General features: G+C 37.8%; 1 protein-coding gene across 1 annotated transcript; it reads right to left on the minus strand.

Annotated features, from left to right (window-relative positions):
* Window positions 1-214: 214 nt before the first annotated feature.
* On the minus strand, window positions 215-10404 carry LOC147565047 (E3 ubiquitin-protein ligase RKP). The gene is made up of 11 exons (XM_086651443.1): window positions 10162-10404; window positions 8257-9946; window positions 4991-5815; window positions 4344-4504; window positions 4087-4225; window positions 3840-3923; window positions 3078-3353; window positions 2841-2972; window positions 2041-2240; window positions 1676-1880; window positions 215-768 (listed from the first exon to the last, which is right to left on the minus strand). Exons 2-11 carry the CDS (start codon window positions 9742-9744, stop codon window positions 478-480), a joined length of 3801 nt encoding a protein of 1266 aa, XP_086507569.1. The 5' UTR covers window positions 9745-9946; window positions 10162-10404; the 3' UTR covers window positions 215-477.
* Between the last annotated feature and the right edge of the window lie 4408 nt (window positions 10405-14812).

Genomic DNA, 14812 nt, shown 5'->3' on the forward strand with positions numbered 1-14812 from the left:
TCTTTCGTCGATGTACCTGGTTTTGGTGGTGGGATTGATGAAGATGGCGGGGGCACCATAAAAGGGTAAAACGAAGAATAATGAAAGCGAAACAAATACAACATTATGAGCTAAACTAACGTTTCGTTGTTTGAAAAGTTAAAACCTAATGTCAAATGATAAGTAAAGAATAAGCAAATAGTTTACAAAATTAAACACAACTAGAAAGATAGAGTTTGACACAATTCCTTTTTCTTTTGTCTTCCATTTACATCTCATATTTACAATATAATACCCCCTCAAAGTTCTCTTTCTCTCTACAAAATTCTTAACCCCTCCCCTTATCCACCATTCCCTCCCCAACCTATTTCTACTAAACCAATCTTCCAACAGATATACAGGTCATATTATTATCACTATCTATTACTACTCACTTAAGGATATCTATAAACACTGAATCAAGAAAAACAAGTAATGGGTATGAAAATAAAGACGATATTATACCGTCTTAGCGTCTAACTTGATCACCTCTAACACGGTGGCATTGCAAAAGAAACATCTTTCGCAATTTAAGAGGTGTCTGGTTATGCAGCCAAAGCATGAGCTATGAGAACAAGGTTTGAATCGAGCATCTGCCTCAGAGGTGTAACATATACAGCAAATGGAATCGTCTTCCTCAGAATCATCACTGGCTTCACCTGATTCTGTTCTGCTCCTGAGAAGACTCAAGAAATTCTCGATCTGCATGAGTCTTGTAATAGAATTGTCCCCTGCTCTCAAAAACCCACCCTGCAAATCAAAGTAGACGATTCAAAGCTGGAAGCAGGTCGTATATACATGTATATATGTATTATACCCTGAGAGGTCTCAACACATATTAAGGGAGGACGGTTCTCATTATCAGGATACTCTCCGCAAAGATGTGGGACCAATGTTAGGTACGCAGATCACTACGCTACGTGGTCTCGTTACCAGAACGCCCTACGCTGGGGGTATATTCTTCAGTTGGCTATTTTCGACTGTGGCATGTTTGGACTATTTTCCTAGATAATATATAATCTTTATGATGCATTTATAATAGTTACACCTACTCTCAGACATCCTATCTCCACAAAACTTTAAATCCAACAAGTTAATCAAAGAACATCTCGTATTTAACTACCCAACTAGTCGAGTTCATAGATTTTTACAATGCCTTTAGGTTTATTAAGACTAAAAGTTCTGATACGCTAATTTTGGGGCAGTGGATTGCTAATCCACCTAAAAAGTGTGCGGGGAATTGGGTACACCGTATGCAAGGAGGACGAGAGTATCTGGTAAGTTAATGTTGTATGGGACTAACGCCATGTCAGTCCCCGCGCGGTCGAGTCTCATTTCATGTGTCAAACAATGTATCAATTATATACTATTCCTATTATCAGAATATTCTCCTGAAAGGTGTGGGACTAACGCCATGTGGAGTCCTCACACGGTCTTGTCTCATTTCGTGTGTCACGCAAATGTGTCAATTATACATTATCCTCATTATCAGGATACTCTCCCGAAAGATGTGGGACTAACGCCATGTAGGCCCTCACACAGACATGTCTCATTTCATATCAGGGAAATGTGTCAATATATATATATATATATATATATATATATATATATATATATATATTATATGCTTATAAGTTTGAAGATCATGAAAACTAACCCAGTTAAAATCCAACATGTACTGAAATCCGCAATCAACGGTAGCCGGGCAGTCCATTCTTGAAAATATCCCAACAACATTATTTTGTTTCTCATGAACTGAGTCTGTCCCAGCATCCAACAAGTTCAACATAATCCCAACAAGGGGCGCTAAAATCATTCCTCGGTTTATCTTCTCTGATGATTGCCCTTGTCGTCTAAATGATCTGCAGACCCCGAAAAGAAACATACAATTTTTCATACAATGAACTAAACAAAAGAATGAAATGGAAGAAATGTGTTCTTGGGTATGTTTCAGTATCATAACATGTAGATATATAGGACTAGGGTAAAGATGAAGACCGAGAAGCTGAAGGGTTTACTTACAAGTCAAAGAACTCAGCATCAGCATCTGAAGTTATTTGATTCAAAATAAAGACAACTAACTCGGTCAGTCTCTGAAGGTTCATCTCAGATCCTGACAAGAAAGCTTCAGGGATCTCTCGAGTACAGAATTCCAGTATCCTTGCAAGATTGCATGAGAGATCAAATATAATGCTACATTTCCTTTGCTGCAACTCAACAACCTACCACATACATTTAATTTATTAGGTACAGAAGAATCAGAAGAAAACAATAACCACCCGAGTATTCAAAAGAAGGAAAGAGAGAAAACTTGAGCAAGAATGGCGAACCTAACACCGAAATAAGTTTTTAAGGAAATTTTAGGAACACAACACAGTCACACAAATAAGATTAGTCTTACCTAGAATGGGATTACTATATTATGTGGTACGGGGATTGGTATACTACCATATCAAGTATTTCTTAGGTTAGGGCTAGGCTATTCAATAAGCTATTATGGGTCGAGGTGCATTTTTGACTAGTTGATCCTATATTTTCTATGATATATAGAACAAACAGGCTTAGTCTCAAACATTCCATCACTATAAAACGTCATCTTAACTAGTTAACCTAAAATTCTTGTGGTTACTACTTAATCCTATAGAGCAAAATTTAGCTTAAGGTTGAGGATTATGGTACGCCAAATTTAGAGAACTGAAACGCCAAAACACCCAATAGAGGTGCAGAGAATTCGATAGCTGTATCCCGGCGGGGTAGAGTCTCTGCTAACATAAAATAGAATACTATATTAAGATCAAGGTAATCTTAAGTAACCAATAAACCTGGTATTTTTCTTGCATCTCACGAACGGAAACTGAGAATTCAGTCATTGTCCAGCTAAGAGTGTTGAACAATCTATTGAGAAAAGCCGAGAATAACACTTCATCACCAATACATGCCTCTCGAAGCAGATCCTGAATGAACGGAACAAGAAAAAATTACGCCAACTATAACATTATAAGTAAGGAACTAATGATGAAGAACTAAGGAACATATTAAGGATCAAGTGATAGTCTAACCTGGAAAAGAACAGATGATAACTCTCCATGCCTTGACAAACCGAATCCAAAACCTTTGCATAGTCGAAGAAGTATGTTTGTGACTGGAATCCATGATCGAGTATCGAAAGAAGAAAGTAATGCTTTTGGCATTCTCTGAATCGCTGCTTCATTGCTTTCAAAAGCAACCAAATAGTCCTTGTACTGGATCAAGACAGAGATGGATTGGAGAAGAAGATCCCTTAGATCTGAACTTGATATCCGTGGGTCATTGAAGTGGGTAACAACAAAAGTGACCTGGTAAATAATACCTCGATTTTTTTAGCGCAAGTCCTGAAGCCGATACACAATTACAAGACCAACAAACAAACTCATAAATGGGTTAAAACCTTCTTTTCAAGAAAAAAAATCAAAAGCTGTACCAAGACAAACACCATCTAGCATGCATTTATAATAAGGAGAATCGCCAAAACTCCCTAGGCCAAAATTTCTTGTGTCAAAAAGGATGGATATGTTTTAGGCTTCAGCTCCCTATGCAAGATTCACACAAGTTTGCCTGGTTTGCATAGTTCACACAGATTTGCATAGGGAGTCCTAACCCTATAAATTAACATCTTTTAACTAAGACCGACTGGAAGTTGGCTCTTTGGCCGAATTTCGTGTTTATAATACCGAATTCCGAGAAAAGAGCATACATAACACAAAATTAAATATGCTACCATCTTGTAAAGATAGCGCAATCACAAGAAAATGAAGTACTCCGAGATCAAAGTTCAGACATACAAATGAATTAAGCCCGTGCTTGACAAAAACAGAAGAAGGAACGAATGGAGGATCACTCCTGCGCAAAGCATGAAAGCAGTCAACCTGAAACAGTGAAAAGAAGAAAGTGGAGTTCATGTTTATTACTATATTCAGTACAAAATACACCTGTACATTGATCACCATCAACCAGTGAAAATAACTAATTTATAAAACTCATCCATGATTCATTATTTTTCATGCGTAAGGTGCATAATATTCATCTTACCAGTGTTTCAAGGTAAAATTCGGGGATGTAAACAAACAATGAGTCCACTTTGCTAAGAACCAAGAGCAATTGGACAACCCACATACACGAAGCATACATTCCTCTTTGTTTCCATCGTGAACACAGAGAGATGCGATACCTGTATAGCAGAAAAGGAATGACCAAACGAAAAAAAATGTAAGAAGTTCGCAGAAGGAAAAAAAATGTACATATATCAAGGAAAGTAATAACCCCAAATTCTTTCTTGGGCACCCTACCATGCACATTGTCTGACACAATCAATTAATTCTTCTCGACAAACATTTCGAGCTTCTTTGAGTCGCTTTAGTTCTTCGCCACACGATCTTTCCCTTATTTGTTTATCGGTTTCCTCCAACAGAGATATAGATTGTGACTGATGAGACATGTAGTAAGATGCCTATATTAACAGAATTTACATTAGGTTAGGTTGGACAGTAAGATTTGACTTAATGTACCAATGAACTCTGACAGTGTCAGGGCAGCCAAAGCCCTTTAAGTGGTATATACAGAAAACAGAACCTCATAATTATTTAATTGCAATGGATAGAAGATCGCGTTATTTTTTTTTCCCTTGTCTGAAACTGACTCGTCTCACCCAAATGGACCCAAACTAAGCGCAAATCTAACTCAAGTCTATTCTGATCTCGAGTAAGATTTAAGGTCTGACTGAGGAAGAAAACACAAACAGTACCTACTGCCCTCTAACGCACAAAAATAAGAACATAAAGATGACGGAAGGACAAGAAAATACACTAGAGGTTGACTCTAAGAGTCTAAAAAACAATATCGGCTAAAATTGATGCTTCAAATCTATAAAATCCTAAGTGATTTTGATTCATTTAGTTTTAGTCGAATGAACCTGATAACATTATCATCTCATCACCTGCTTAAAGTTCGGAGCGAGTCCCAAGTGATACAACAAGAGCATAGCATCTAAAAGTTCCTCCTCTCTTAATGTTGCTGAAGACAAATGGCTGGTCCTACTCACACTTCTGATCTGCGTAATGGGTCGATAACCAAATTCAGACTCTGATTGATCACTTGTGCTAGGTTTGTCCACTATGTCATCATTCAGGCTTCCTGTACTGCATTCAGCACCAACATGAGCAGATCTCTCTGGAATAGGGCCTCCATGAGCCCGGGATCCTTTTCCTGTATACCTAATTGGATCCTTGGAAATGTTTGCAAAATCGAGATCAGAAGCTGAACAACAGCATGGCTTCTGCCTCGTCAAATGTGTTACTCTTGTTTCTTTATCATCCATACAACCTTCTTCCCACTGAATTACTTCGCTTTCCTCATTTACTGGGTGGAATTTCATTAGATGGTCGAATGACCCTCCGAGCCTAGAAATGTCAATCCTATGTGGATCATTTTTAAGAAACAAGCCTATGGGGAAACCTTTTTCCCCTCCCCTATGAAGAAAACCAACATCAGATCCGGCTTTATTCTCGGAGCCCCTTCCCCACCCTGAAATTTCTCCCATAGTAATCCCCTCAGACAGGAAATGGAGTATCACTGTGTACACTGAAACAAGTACAGAATTGCTCGAAACTCCAGGAGGGGAAGGATTGTGGTCAGCACCTCTATTTTTCAATAGGAGGTTCTGTAAAAATGTCCTAAATACTGAACCAGGTAATTGAAGAGGTATAATGGGAGGTATGAATTGTATCACCAATCCACATAGTTTGCGGTGCATCTCCTCGATCTGCAGATAGAACGACTAGTGATTATTAGTGCTACAGAATTTTTGCAAAATAGTACGGTCTCTAAAATAAATTATTACTTGTTAAGCAGAAAAAGCGATGGGCACGTTTACAATGAGTTCAAAATCTCAAACAGCCGAAAACTTAGATACCACCTTCTTTTACTATTTGGGTAAAATGCACACGAGTTATTTTCCCACCAAAACACATACACAGGGAACTTGGGTTGTCAATATCTGCAAATATCTATGGCAAAGCCAACTTTGGATGCTAACAAAAGGATGCTCTAGTTTACTTTTGAATTAAGATAATGCAATTCATCATAATTATCTCAGGAACTGTGGAAAAAATGATCGATCAATTTTCATAGCTTTGGGTACACTATCCCATCATTATTTTATTATAGAGGTAAAAGAAAGGTTCTCCCCTTTTGGTAAGGTTGTGGGTGAGGAGCGGTTCGAACAACCGGCACCATGGCTGTTGAGCCATTAAACCCACCCTTCAACAATAAGGTAATAGACACTGCTGGGAGTACCAGTGCAGTCATTCTGACGTTCAATTTAGTTTGGTAACAATAACTAGCCATAATTATGGAAACCGAGCAGGCTCCTTTAGCACTTAAGGAAGCTAGTTAACTAAAATATGCTCCAGAAAGTTTAATATGCCCTCTCCCTGAAAAACTGAAGAAATTGAAGAAAACTATTTAACCATTTGACTTATGTCTTCAACTGATATTTTGTCGAAACTATACTAGGTCTAGTTGGTAGGGTGAATAAGTTGAACTAATCCAACTTAACCTATATACAAATCTGACAGTTTGAAGAAAAAAACAAAAGGATATAAATCAAAATGATACCTGTAAGTTGCAGAAGCAGATGGTTCCTAGACTCTGCAACTCACAAATGCGACAAGACTATACAAGACAGGAAAAAATTGGTCTCTTCTTTTGCATGCTAAAGGGTGACAACCGGCACACCGGTAGCTAAAGGGAAGTCTGTGTTAGTGTTTTTGTTCAAAGAGGCATTCTTTCCCAATATACTGGACTCCTCTCCTTTAGTGGCATAGCATGTCATCACTATGCTTTAAAAAGCGGCGCCTAGCCGGCGCCTAGGCGCCGCTTACACACTAATCGGCTAGCTGTCGATCGACTAGCACTCGGTCAGCTAGTCGATTTCAGCAGCCGAGTTAGCCGGCGCCCAGGAGCCGAGTACCCGGCTGGCTAGGCGCCGACTAACTCGGCTCGGGCAGCAGCTATTTATTTTTTTATTTTTTTTTTTCAAAACCCCAACTTAAAGTTAGGGTTTTAATGTTCTTTCCTCGAGGGTTAGTATGATCTTCAATCTACCTCATTATTATAGAGAGAGAAACACGAAGAAGTCTTCAATCTGCTCTTCTCTCCCTCGATCTCTCTTTCTATTTCTCATCCTCAATCTCTTTTTTCTCTCTCTCCCTCTCTTTTTTTTCTTCTTTCTCTCTCTACAGCTGCAGAAAGTTGTCTTCTGTTTTTTCTTTATATTTTTTATTCTCTAGAACCCTCTATTTAAGCCTAATATAAATAAGAATTTGGAAAGATAATTTTCTTGGAAAAATAAGGCTAACATTATCATATTTAAACCTAAAATAAATAAGAATTTGGAAAGAAACTTGACCAACTTTGGTAGAAAATCTTGAGGAGAGTGCACTAAATTGGAAATTGTAATTACCATATACCCTTTTGAATTTAAAATTTTTAAAAAAAATTCTATCTTTAACATTGAAAGATTTCGAATTTGGAAACAAATATTGAAGTCAATATTAGTTAAATTTCTTGCCAATTTTATTTTATTGTTGGTTGTCAATTTTGAAAGCAATTTTTTCTGAACTTAGTAATGAATCTAGGAGGAAAATGAGGATGAGTTTTAGCACAAATTTTAGTTAGTTTTATTATGGAAGTAATCTATCTATTATATTATTTATATTATGTATATATATAATTTATATATGATATATTATATATATACTCCATATATTATGTATAATCTCTATTATATAATTTATAATATATACATAATTTACATATGATATATTATAGTATATATTATTTTATATTAACCGATTAAATCCGACTGGTCCCGTTGTAGTCCCGACTAGTAGCTAGGCCCGGGTCGACCGACTAGTCCCGATTTCCAATTTTTCAAGCTTAGTCATACAAGTATTTCGATCAGCCCAAATAGTATCTTATTCCTTGTCATGCTAGTAAGATTTTATCATCCAACTGAGCATTCTTATATTGATACATTAGTACATTAATTTCTCAAATAGTAACGATGTTGTAGAAAAGAGGGAGAATAAGAAAAAGAAGCATGCTGTGAATCACAAAAGAAACAACCTAATAGTGGGCATTAGGATGAAGTCTGAAAAGTAACATTATACGCCATATTTGATACAAGCAAAAAAAACATACCTTGCTAACAGCTTCAGACAATGCAGATGTTGTCAGCATCATACTACCTTCATGAGACAAATCCTCACAAGATCCAGGCCACCAAACGGATGGCATCAAGAGTTGCAAATCCTGCTTGTTTGGACCCTTCCTTGATAGAAATCCTTCCAACAAGAACTCGAAATCTGGTGAGTTCCAACTAAGAACCATTAGCTCCTCTCTCCTCAGGATATGGCATGCCAAAGTGACATAAGAGTATGATCCTGAATATGGGCATTCCATCAGAACCAATGGTGCTGTTTTGCAACTACAAGAAATGGCATCGATTACATGTGGAAATATCAACGAAGATCTCTCAAAATCTAAAAACAGGTCCAGAGCTCTATCCAAACTTGCATAATCATGGGGCGGTTGTGTTCCAAACACTTTCATCAAGAAAGAGACAAATATCCCCCAGACAATGTACTCAATACTTTGGGAATCCATTTCTATAGCCGAGTAGAATTCTTCACAAATAACTCGTGAGATTGGATGGAAAAGCTCATTGAGTGGCGAATACCTCTTCAACTTTCTTAATTTTTCAACAGAAGTTGACTCAGATTTCTCAATACATTGGAGTTCCAATAACCGCGATAAACATCGAATCAAGTAAGTAGCAAGGGAATTTAGAGGAGGGGGAGCTTGAAGAGGTAGGAACCCTTTAATGGGATATTTAAAGGGGCGAGCTCCAAAATTCAAATCACAACGCTCCCCTTGAGAGAGAGAAACTGCAGGATAATAAACAATCTTTCGAATCCCATTAAATGCCACACCAAGAGAGACACCATTCCTATAAAATGAAATCTCATCTTGGTCCAAATCAATGCAACATCCAATTACGTCCCCAAAAACCCATGATTGACCATATGTCTCAGCATCCTTATTCCACTTGCTCACTCTCCTCCCGTCGAAAGCATACGAATCTTCAGCATCTCCTACACCCTTGTGGTTCGTAAACGGGCACGAAAGGCTGGCCCACCCAATTTGTTGTACTCCAGAAGTTTCTAAAATCACTTCGTACATCCATTTCCCTTTCCAAACACAAGCATTAGCTCTAGCACTACTGAACATGGATTGGCTCTCTACAAGTAGAGGTTGCTTGAAAATCCGCATATCTCCACAGATACTTGCTTCATCGACTGTAACAGTTTGGTGTGCATGACCATTATCAAAAATACAAATTCCGTCAGTGTTGAAATTTACTTCATCAGAACTAACCCGAAATCTCTTGACTTCATTTTTTAAAATTGAATGGATAAAGTTTGCATTGATAGGGTTTTTTGATGGACGAATTGATTTGTAAGGAAGGTCAAATATGTGTTCAAGGGTCCTCTCAATAGGCTGGTGTCCAATGTCACCGAAATTGGAAAGGAGATGGGTTTTCTGAGAATTATCCCTCTTCTCTTCCCCAGTTAAAATCAAAGCCAAACCAGAAGTTAACCCACCAATTCTTATGCTCTCTTCAGCCATTGATGGGGTTAAAAACCCAAAACAAACTCAAATTAGAAACCCCAGACCTTCTCACCTAATTATGTTGTCCTCAATTCAATTGATTGAACCTAACCTAATTCAACTCAAACCCAGGAAAGAACTTCTGACACTGATAAGGAAATTTCGTTTTTTTAGCAAAAAATTCCAAATCCCCTTGTTTCACGAGCAAATCAACCCTCAACTGCAAACCAAATAATCAATAATCATCAACTCTAGGTTTCAATTGAAATAAAACCTAACCCATCTAACAAAGTAATTCATTTCGATATAAGCAACCAAAATCTTACAAAATTGAAACAGAACAAAGGATTTCGTCCTAAAAGCCAATTTCAAGGTGTTTAAGATTGAAAGTTGTAGAGAAATGAAGAGATTAAAGAAGAAATTTTAAAAACTTACAGGTACCCAAGCTAGATTGATCCAAAAAGACGAGAAATTTATTGTCTTTTTACCATCTTCTTTGGCGAATCACACATGGGGCGGCGAAAAATAGGGTTTTTGGACTCCATTAATAGAGAGAGAGAGAGAGAGAGGTCTGTGTGTGTGTGTTTTAGAGAGAGAGAGAGAGAAAAGTTCGCCAAAACTCGGGAAACTAGCGCCACTCTCTTTTTTTACGCTGACTCTAAAAAAACACACTAAAACGGAAGTCAACTGACACGTGTCTTTATCTTGTACAGACTACCGTCTACCGGATAATGACGTGGCACAAATGGGTACATTGAATTTACCAAAAAGCCAATCACCACCGCTCCGTCGGTCCTGTTGAGTTGGTGTCGGTGACCACGAGTTTGTCACACGTGGGAGCCCAAAATCTAAAAACGGAAAATGGCACTTTGTGTAACTACTATCCGGGTTGAATTCTAACATGGATATGTGATTAAACATGATTGAGACTTTTTTTTTTTTTTTTTTTGAACTACGATTGAATTAATGAAGGAAAGAGTTCTTACAATACATATAAACTAAAAAATAAGGGATATTATGCCACACTTTACTCTGAATATGCTTCCTCGACCATTTAGCTAGCTTATCAGCTTGGGAGTTAGCTGCCCTCTTAACGTGGTGGAACTGGATTGCATGGAATGCACTACATCTTTCTTTGATTTTCTTGATGTGAATCCTCGATTGCCATTGGATAGAGTGACGACTGTTGCGGAGATGCTTAATCAGGTTAGCGTTGTCACTTTCAATGATAATCGATCTGTATTGCTTGTCTGCCGCCCATTCCATTCCTAGGAGGATAGCCTTAGCTTCTCCTTCTTCACTATTCCTGGCTCTAGTAGATTGAACCTGAGCTTCAATGAACTTAGCTCCACCGTCATGAGCTATCATACTAATACCCACCATGGAAGTGATGTTAAGAAAGGATGCGTCGACATTAATCTTGATGAAATTATTCACCGGCGGCTGCCATTTGTCACACCTCTTTTCTTTATTTGGTTCCTGTGTTCTGCTAATATTCGGGTAATGTTGTATCATGTTAATAATTTTCGTAAGGTCGTTAATTTCATGCTGAAAGCAATGGTCACAACGCATTTTCCATAAGATCCAAAGGATTGTAGCAAAGTGTATGTTGTTGTTACTAGAGTAACAAAGATCAGGATGGTCTTCCCACGAGAAAATCCATTCTTCGATGGAAAGAATGTTCTCAGATTTGATGTTATAGTGGAACCATATATTTCTCGCTATTGCACAGTGTAAAAGGGCATGTTCAATGGATTCAACAGCGCTACAGTTCGGGCAGGTCTCGTTCAGACCTATATATTTCCCTATTCTAGCTCTGACCGGAAGAGCCCTGTTACAAGTTTTCTAAATGAAGAACTGGATACGAGGCACCACAGGTAAAGACCATATGAACTTCCAGTTTTTGGAGTTGGAGCTTTGTAAACTGTTCCTGGAGCTTAAGTGTTGATACATCGAGGAAACCGTAAAAATACCTGATTTGGAAAGATTCCATTTAAGTTGATCTTGACCTTCTGTATCCACAGGGATTGCCTTGATGAGGTTCTGGGTGTTAGCATCAAAGTTAGCGTTAAGAACATCTAAGTCCCATTGATTGTTGCTAATGAGCTGTGAAACTTTGGTTAAATTAGAGTTATTGTTATTCACCACGTTAGTTTCTATTTCAGGGATCCACTTATCTGTCCAGATGTTTATATTCTTACCTGAGTGAACTTCCCATACAGCGAGATCTTCAGCTAAGCTATAGTGTTTTCTTATGTTTTTCCAGATCCAGGAGTGATGAGCTTTGGCAGAGCCCGGGGTGTCTTTGTTCGGATAATATTTGCTTTTGAGAAGTTTAGCCCATATTGCTTCCGGATTATTTTTTAGTCTCCATGCCATTTTCGTGAGGAGCGCCGTATTGTCAAGTTCTGGCAAGTGGATGCCCAGGCCACCCAAATTCTTAGAAATACAAATATCGGACCAAGCCTTAGTACGTATACCTTTTGACTTACCCCACCAGAAGTCCCGCTGAGCGGCCTTGATGCTTTTGCAAATCCCTTTGGGGATGGCAAAGCATTGCATCTGATATCGGGGTACAGCCGCCGCAATGGTTGAGATTACAACCGTGCGACCAGCTAGAGATAAGTAACTGTGATTCCATTTATTGAGCTTCTTCTTAATTTTATCCAGAATATCTTTAAATACCGTGGTTTTTTGAGCTCCTATGAAAAGCTGCGAACCAAGATATTTTTCTGACGCTGAGGCATATTTCACCTTAAGTGCTCTCATGATCATACGTTTGAACTTCGGGTGCGAGTTCTTCGAGTAAAAGATGTTCGATTTGGCATAGTTGATCATTTGACCAGAAGACTCACTGAAATCCTGCAAAATGTTTTTGAGAATGTGAACATTGTCAATAGTGTTTTTACCAAAAATAATGCAGTCATCGGCAAAAAGCAGATGCGATATTTCCATATCTGAGTGATTGGAGTGGAAGCCCATGAAACTATCCTGATAATTAAGATTATTGTTATCCATCAGCTTCCGACTGAGGCCTTCCATGGCCAACGTGAATAAGAACGGTGACAGCGGGTCCCCTTGTATTATTCCTCTGGTCGGGGTAAAAGTAGACCCAGGTCTGCCATTAACCAGCACCGCCATGGATGAGGTCGTTATGCAGACTTGGATCATCTTAATCCAGTGCTCATTGTAACCTAATTTCCTCATGATATTCAAGATATAGTTCCATTCTATTATGTCAAACGCTTTGGACATATCTAATTTAAGGCCAAAGTAACCCGTTGCACCTTTCATCTGCTTATAAGAATGAATGATCTCCTGACCCAGAATAATGTTGTCCGTAATCTGTCTGCCTGGGACATAAGCCGCCTGATAAGGGGAGATGACTGGATTGAGTACTGTCTGCTTGAATCTATCTGCCAGCAGCTTAGTGATGACCTTATAAGTAGTATTAAGTCTATCGAAGAGAGCCTGATGATAGAGGAATTGTAGAACAGATTATCAACGCCTTAGAGAAATAAAAGTATTTTATGGGTGGCAAGACTTTGTCAAAAATTGGTCAACTATAGTTGACCAATTCATTTTCAATTGTAAGCTTTCATTACCGACGATCTTCAATTTTAGTTGACAATTTCTTCTCTATATTGGCAGGAGTCACTGACTCACTGGTAAACTACCATTACCGGCGATCTTCAATTTTTTTCGAACAATTGTCTCTTCTCCTCCATCCAACACCACTACTTTCGTCTTCCTCTCTCCTCCTTCCTCTTCCTCTCTCTCTTCTTCTCCACCTTCTTCTCTTTACTCTCCCCACTCTTTCTCTCTCTAGCCATTCTGGCGAAAGGGAACTTCGTCGAAAAACGACTTGATTTGGGGCGATGTCAAACCAATTCGATTTTTGAGGCATAAGATCCCCAAACAAGATCGATTTCCGGCGAAGAAGATCTTTTCATTCGCCGGGTTAAATAGAAAGGGAAAAAAAGTAGGGGAGAGGGAGGAGAGAGAGAAGAGGAGAGGGATTTATGATAGAGAGAAGAGGGGCAAAAATGAAGGCAGTGATGGAAGAAAAAAGATAGTGATAGTGACCAAAGTTGGTGGTGGTGGCCGGAGTTAGTAGTGGGAGATGAAGTAGAAGAAGAAGATTCTTGTTTCTCTTTAAAATTTTACACTCTGAAAAATTTGTCAAAAATTATATTTTCCATTTTAAAATTTACACCCCGAATCTTTTTTTTTTATTTCTCGAAAGCGTCCGTCAAAATAAACATTTTGATGTACAACTATCCCTTTAAACATTTCAACAAAAAAAACTATCCCTTTAAATGTTCCTAAATTAATTTGCTCAAGTGGTGACCTAGAAATATTTGTCTCCACTAGTCTAGATATTTTTATCATTTGGTATCTATGTAAGATACCTTATTCCATGACAAATACCGAAAGTGTGGTGGACACATAGAAGTTTTAAGACTTCGATTCAGTGTTAGTGTTGTGCACTTGACAACCTATCGTGGCATCGAAGTATAAGTTTAACTCAAATATATTCGGATTACACTTTTAGATATCTCTTCCTGCATCCTCTATTTTATGTATGTAATAGGATAACAGACAACATCGTTTTTCACGTTTTCCAAAAAGTGAATAGATATTGTTACTTTTGTCTTATTCAAGACAGTAAGGTCGAGACACAAAGTATATACTTATTACATCATTTATTTTTATTTTTTTTTTAAGTCAACACTACTTATCTCCAATTTTTTATTTAAGTTGGTTTTTTTTAATAAGGAAAGAATCACTCTCATGAAATATCAGAGTATTTAGAAGTGTTAAAGGGGTGGAGAACTAGTTTTTTTTTTTTGAGAAAGTGAAGAACTAGTTGATACTCAAGTCTAACATATATTTTACTTGTTATAAAAAAAGAAAAATTAGACAGATGATCCCTCATTTAAATTACAAGTTAATGAAGGGGTAAGAAAACGAGATTTTTCATCACAAACATACAAAAAAAAGCTTTTACTTATGTGTATATATAGTGTGGATACATATGTATCTTAAGATATTGATAGAGCTTAAAGTTTTGAAAATGGTGAAT

This window comes from Eschscholzia californica, unplaced genomic scaffold, assembly GCF_041429995.1.
Source record: "Eschscholzia californica isolate CP2 unplaced genomic scaffold, dmEscCali1.0.p SCAF_1, whole genome shotgun sequence".
Classification (NCBI taxonomy): domain Eukaryota; kingdom Viridiplantae; phylum Streptophyta; class Magnoliopsida; order Ranunculales; family Papaveraceae; genus Eschscholzia; species Eschscholzia californica.

Coding starts and splice junctions, on each gene's coding strand:
- LOC147565047 (XM_086651443.1), bottom strand. CDS start 9,744: ATGGCTGAAGAGAGCATAAGAATTGGTGGGTTAACTTCTGGTTTGGCT. Junction 4,226..4,343: donor TGTGTCAGACAATGTGCATG/GTAGGGTGCCCA, acceptor TCTGCTATACAG/GTATCGCATCTCTCTGTGTT. Junction 1,881..2,040: donor GATGCTGAGTTCTTTGACTT/GTAAGTAAACCC, acceptor CGGGGTCTGCAG/ATCATTTAGACGACAAGGGC.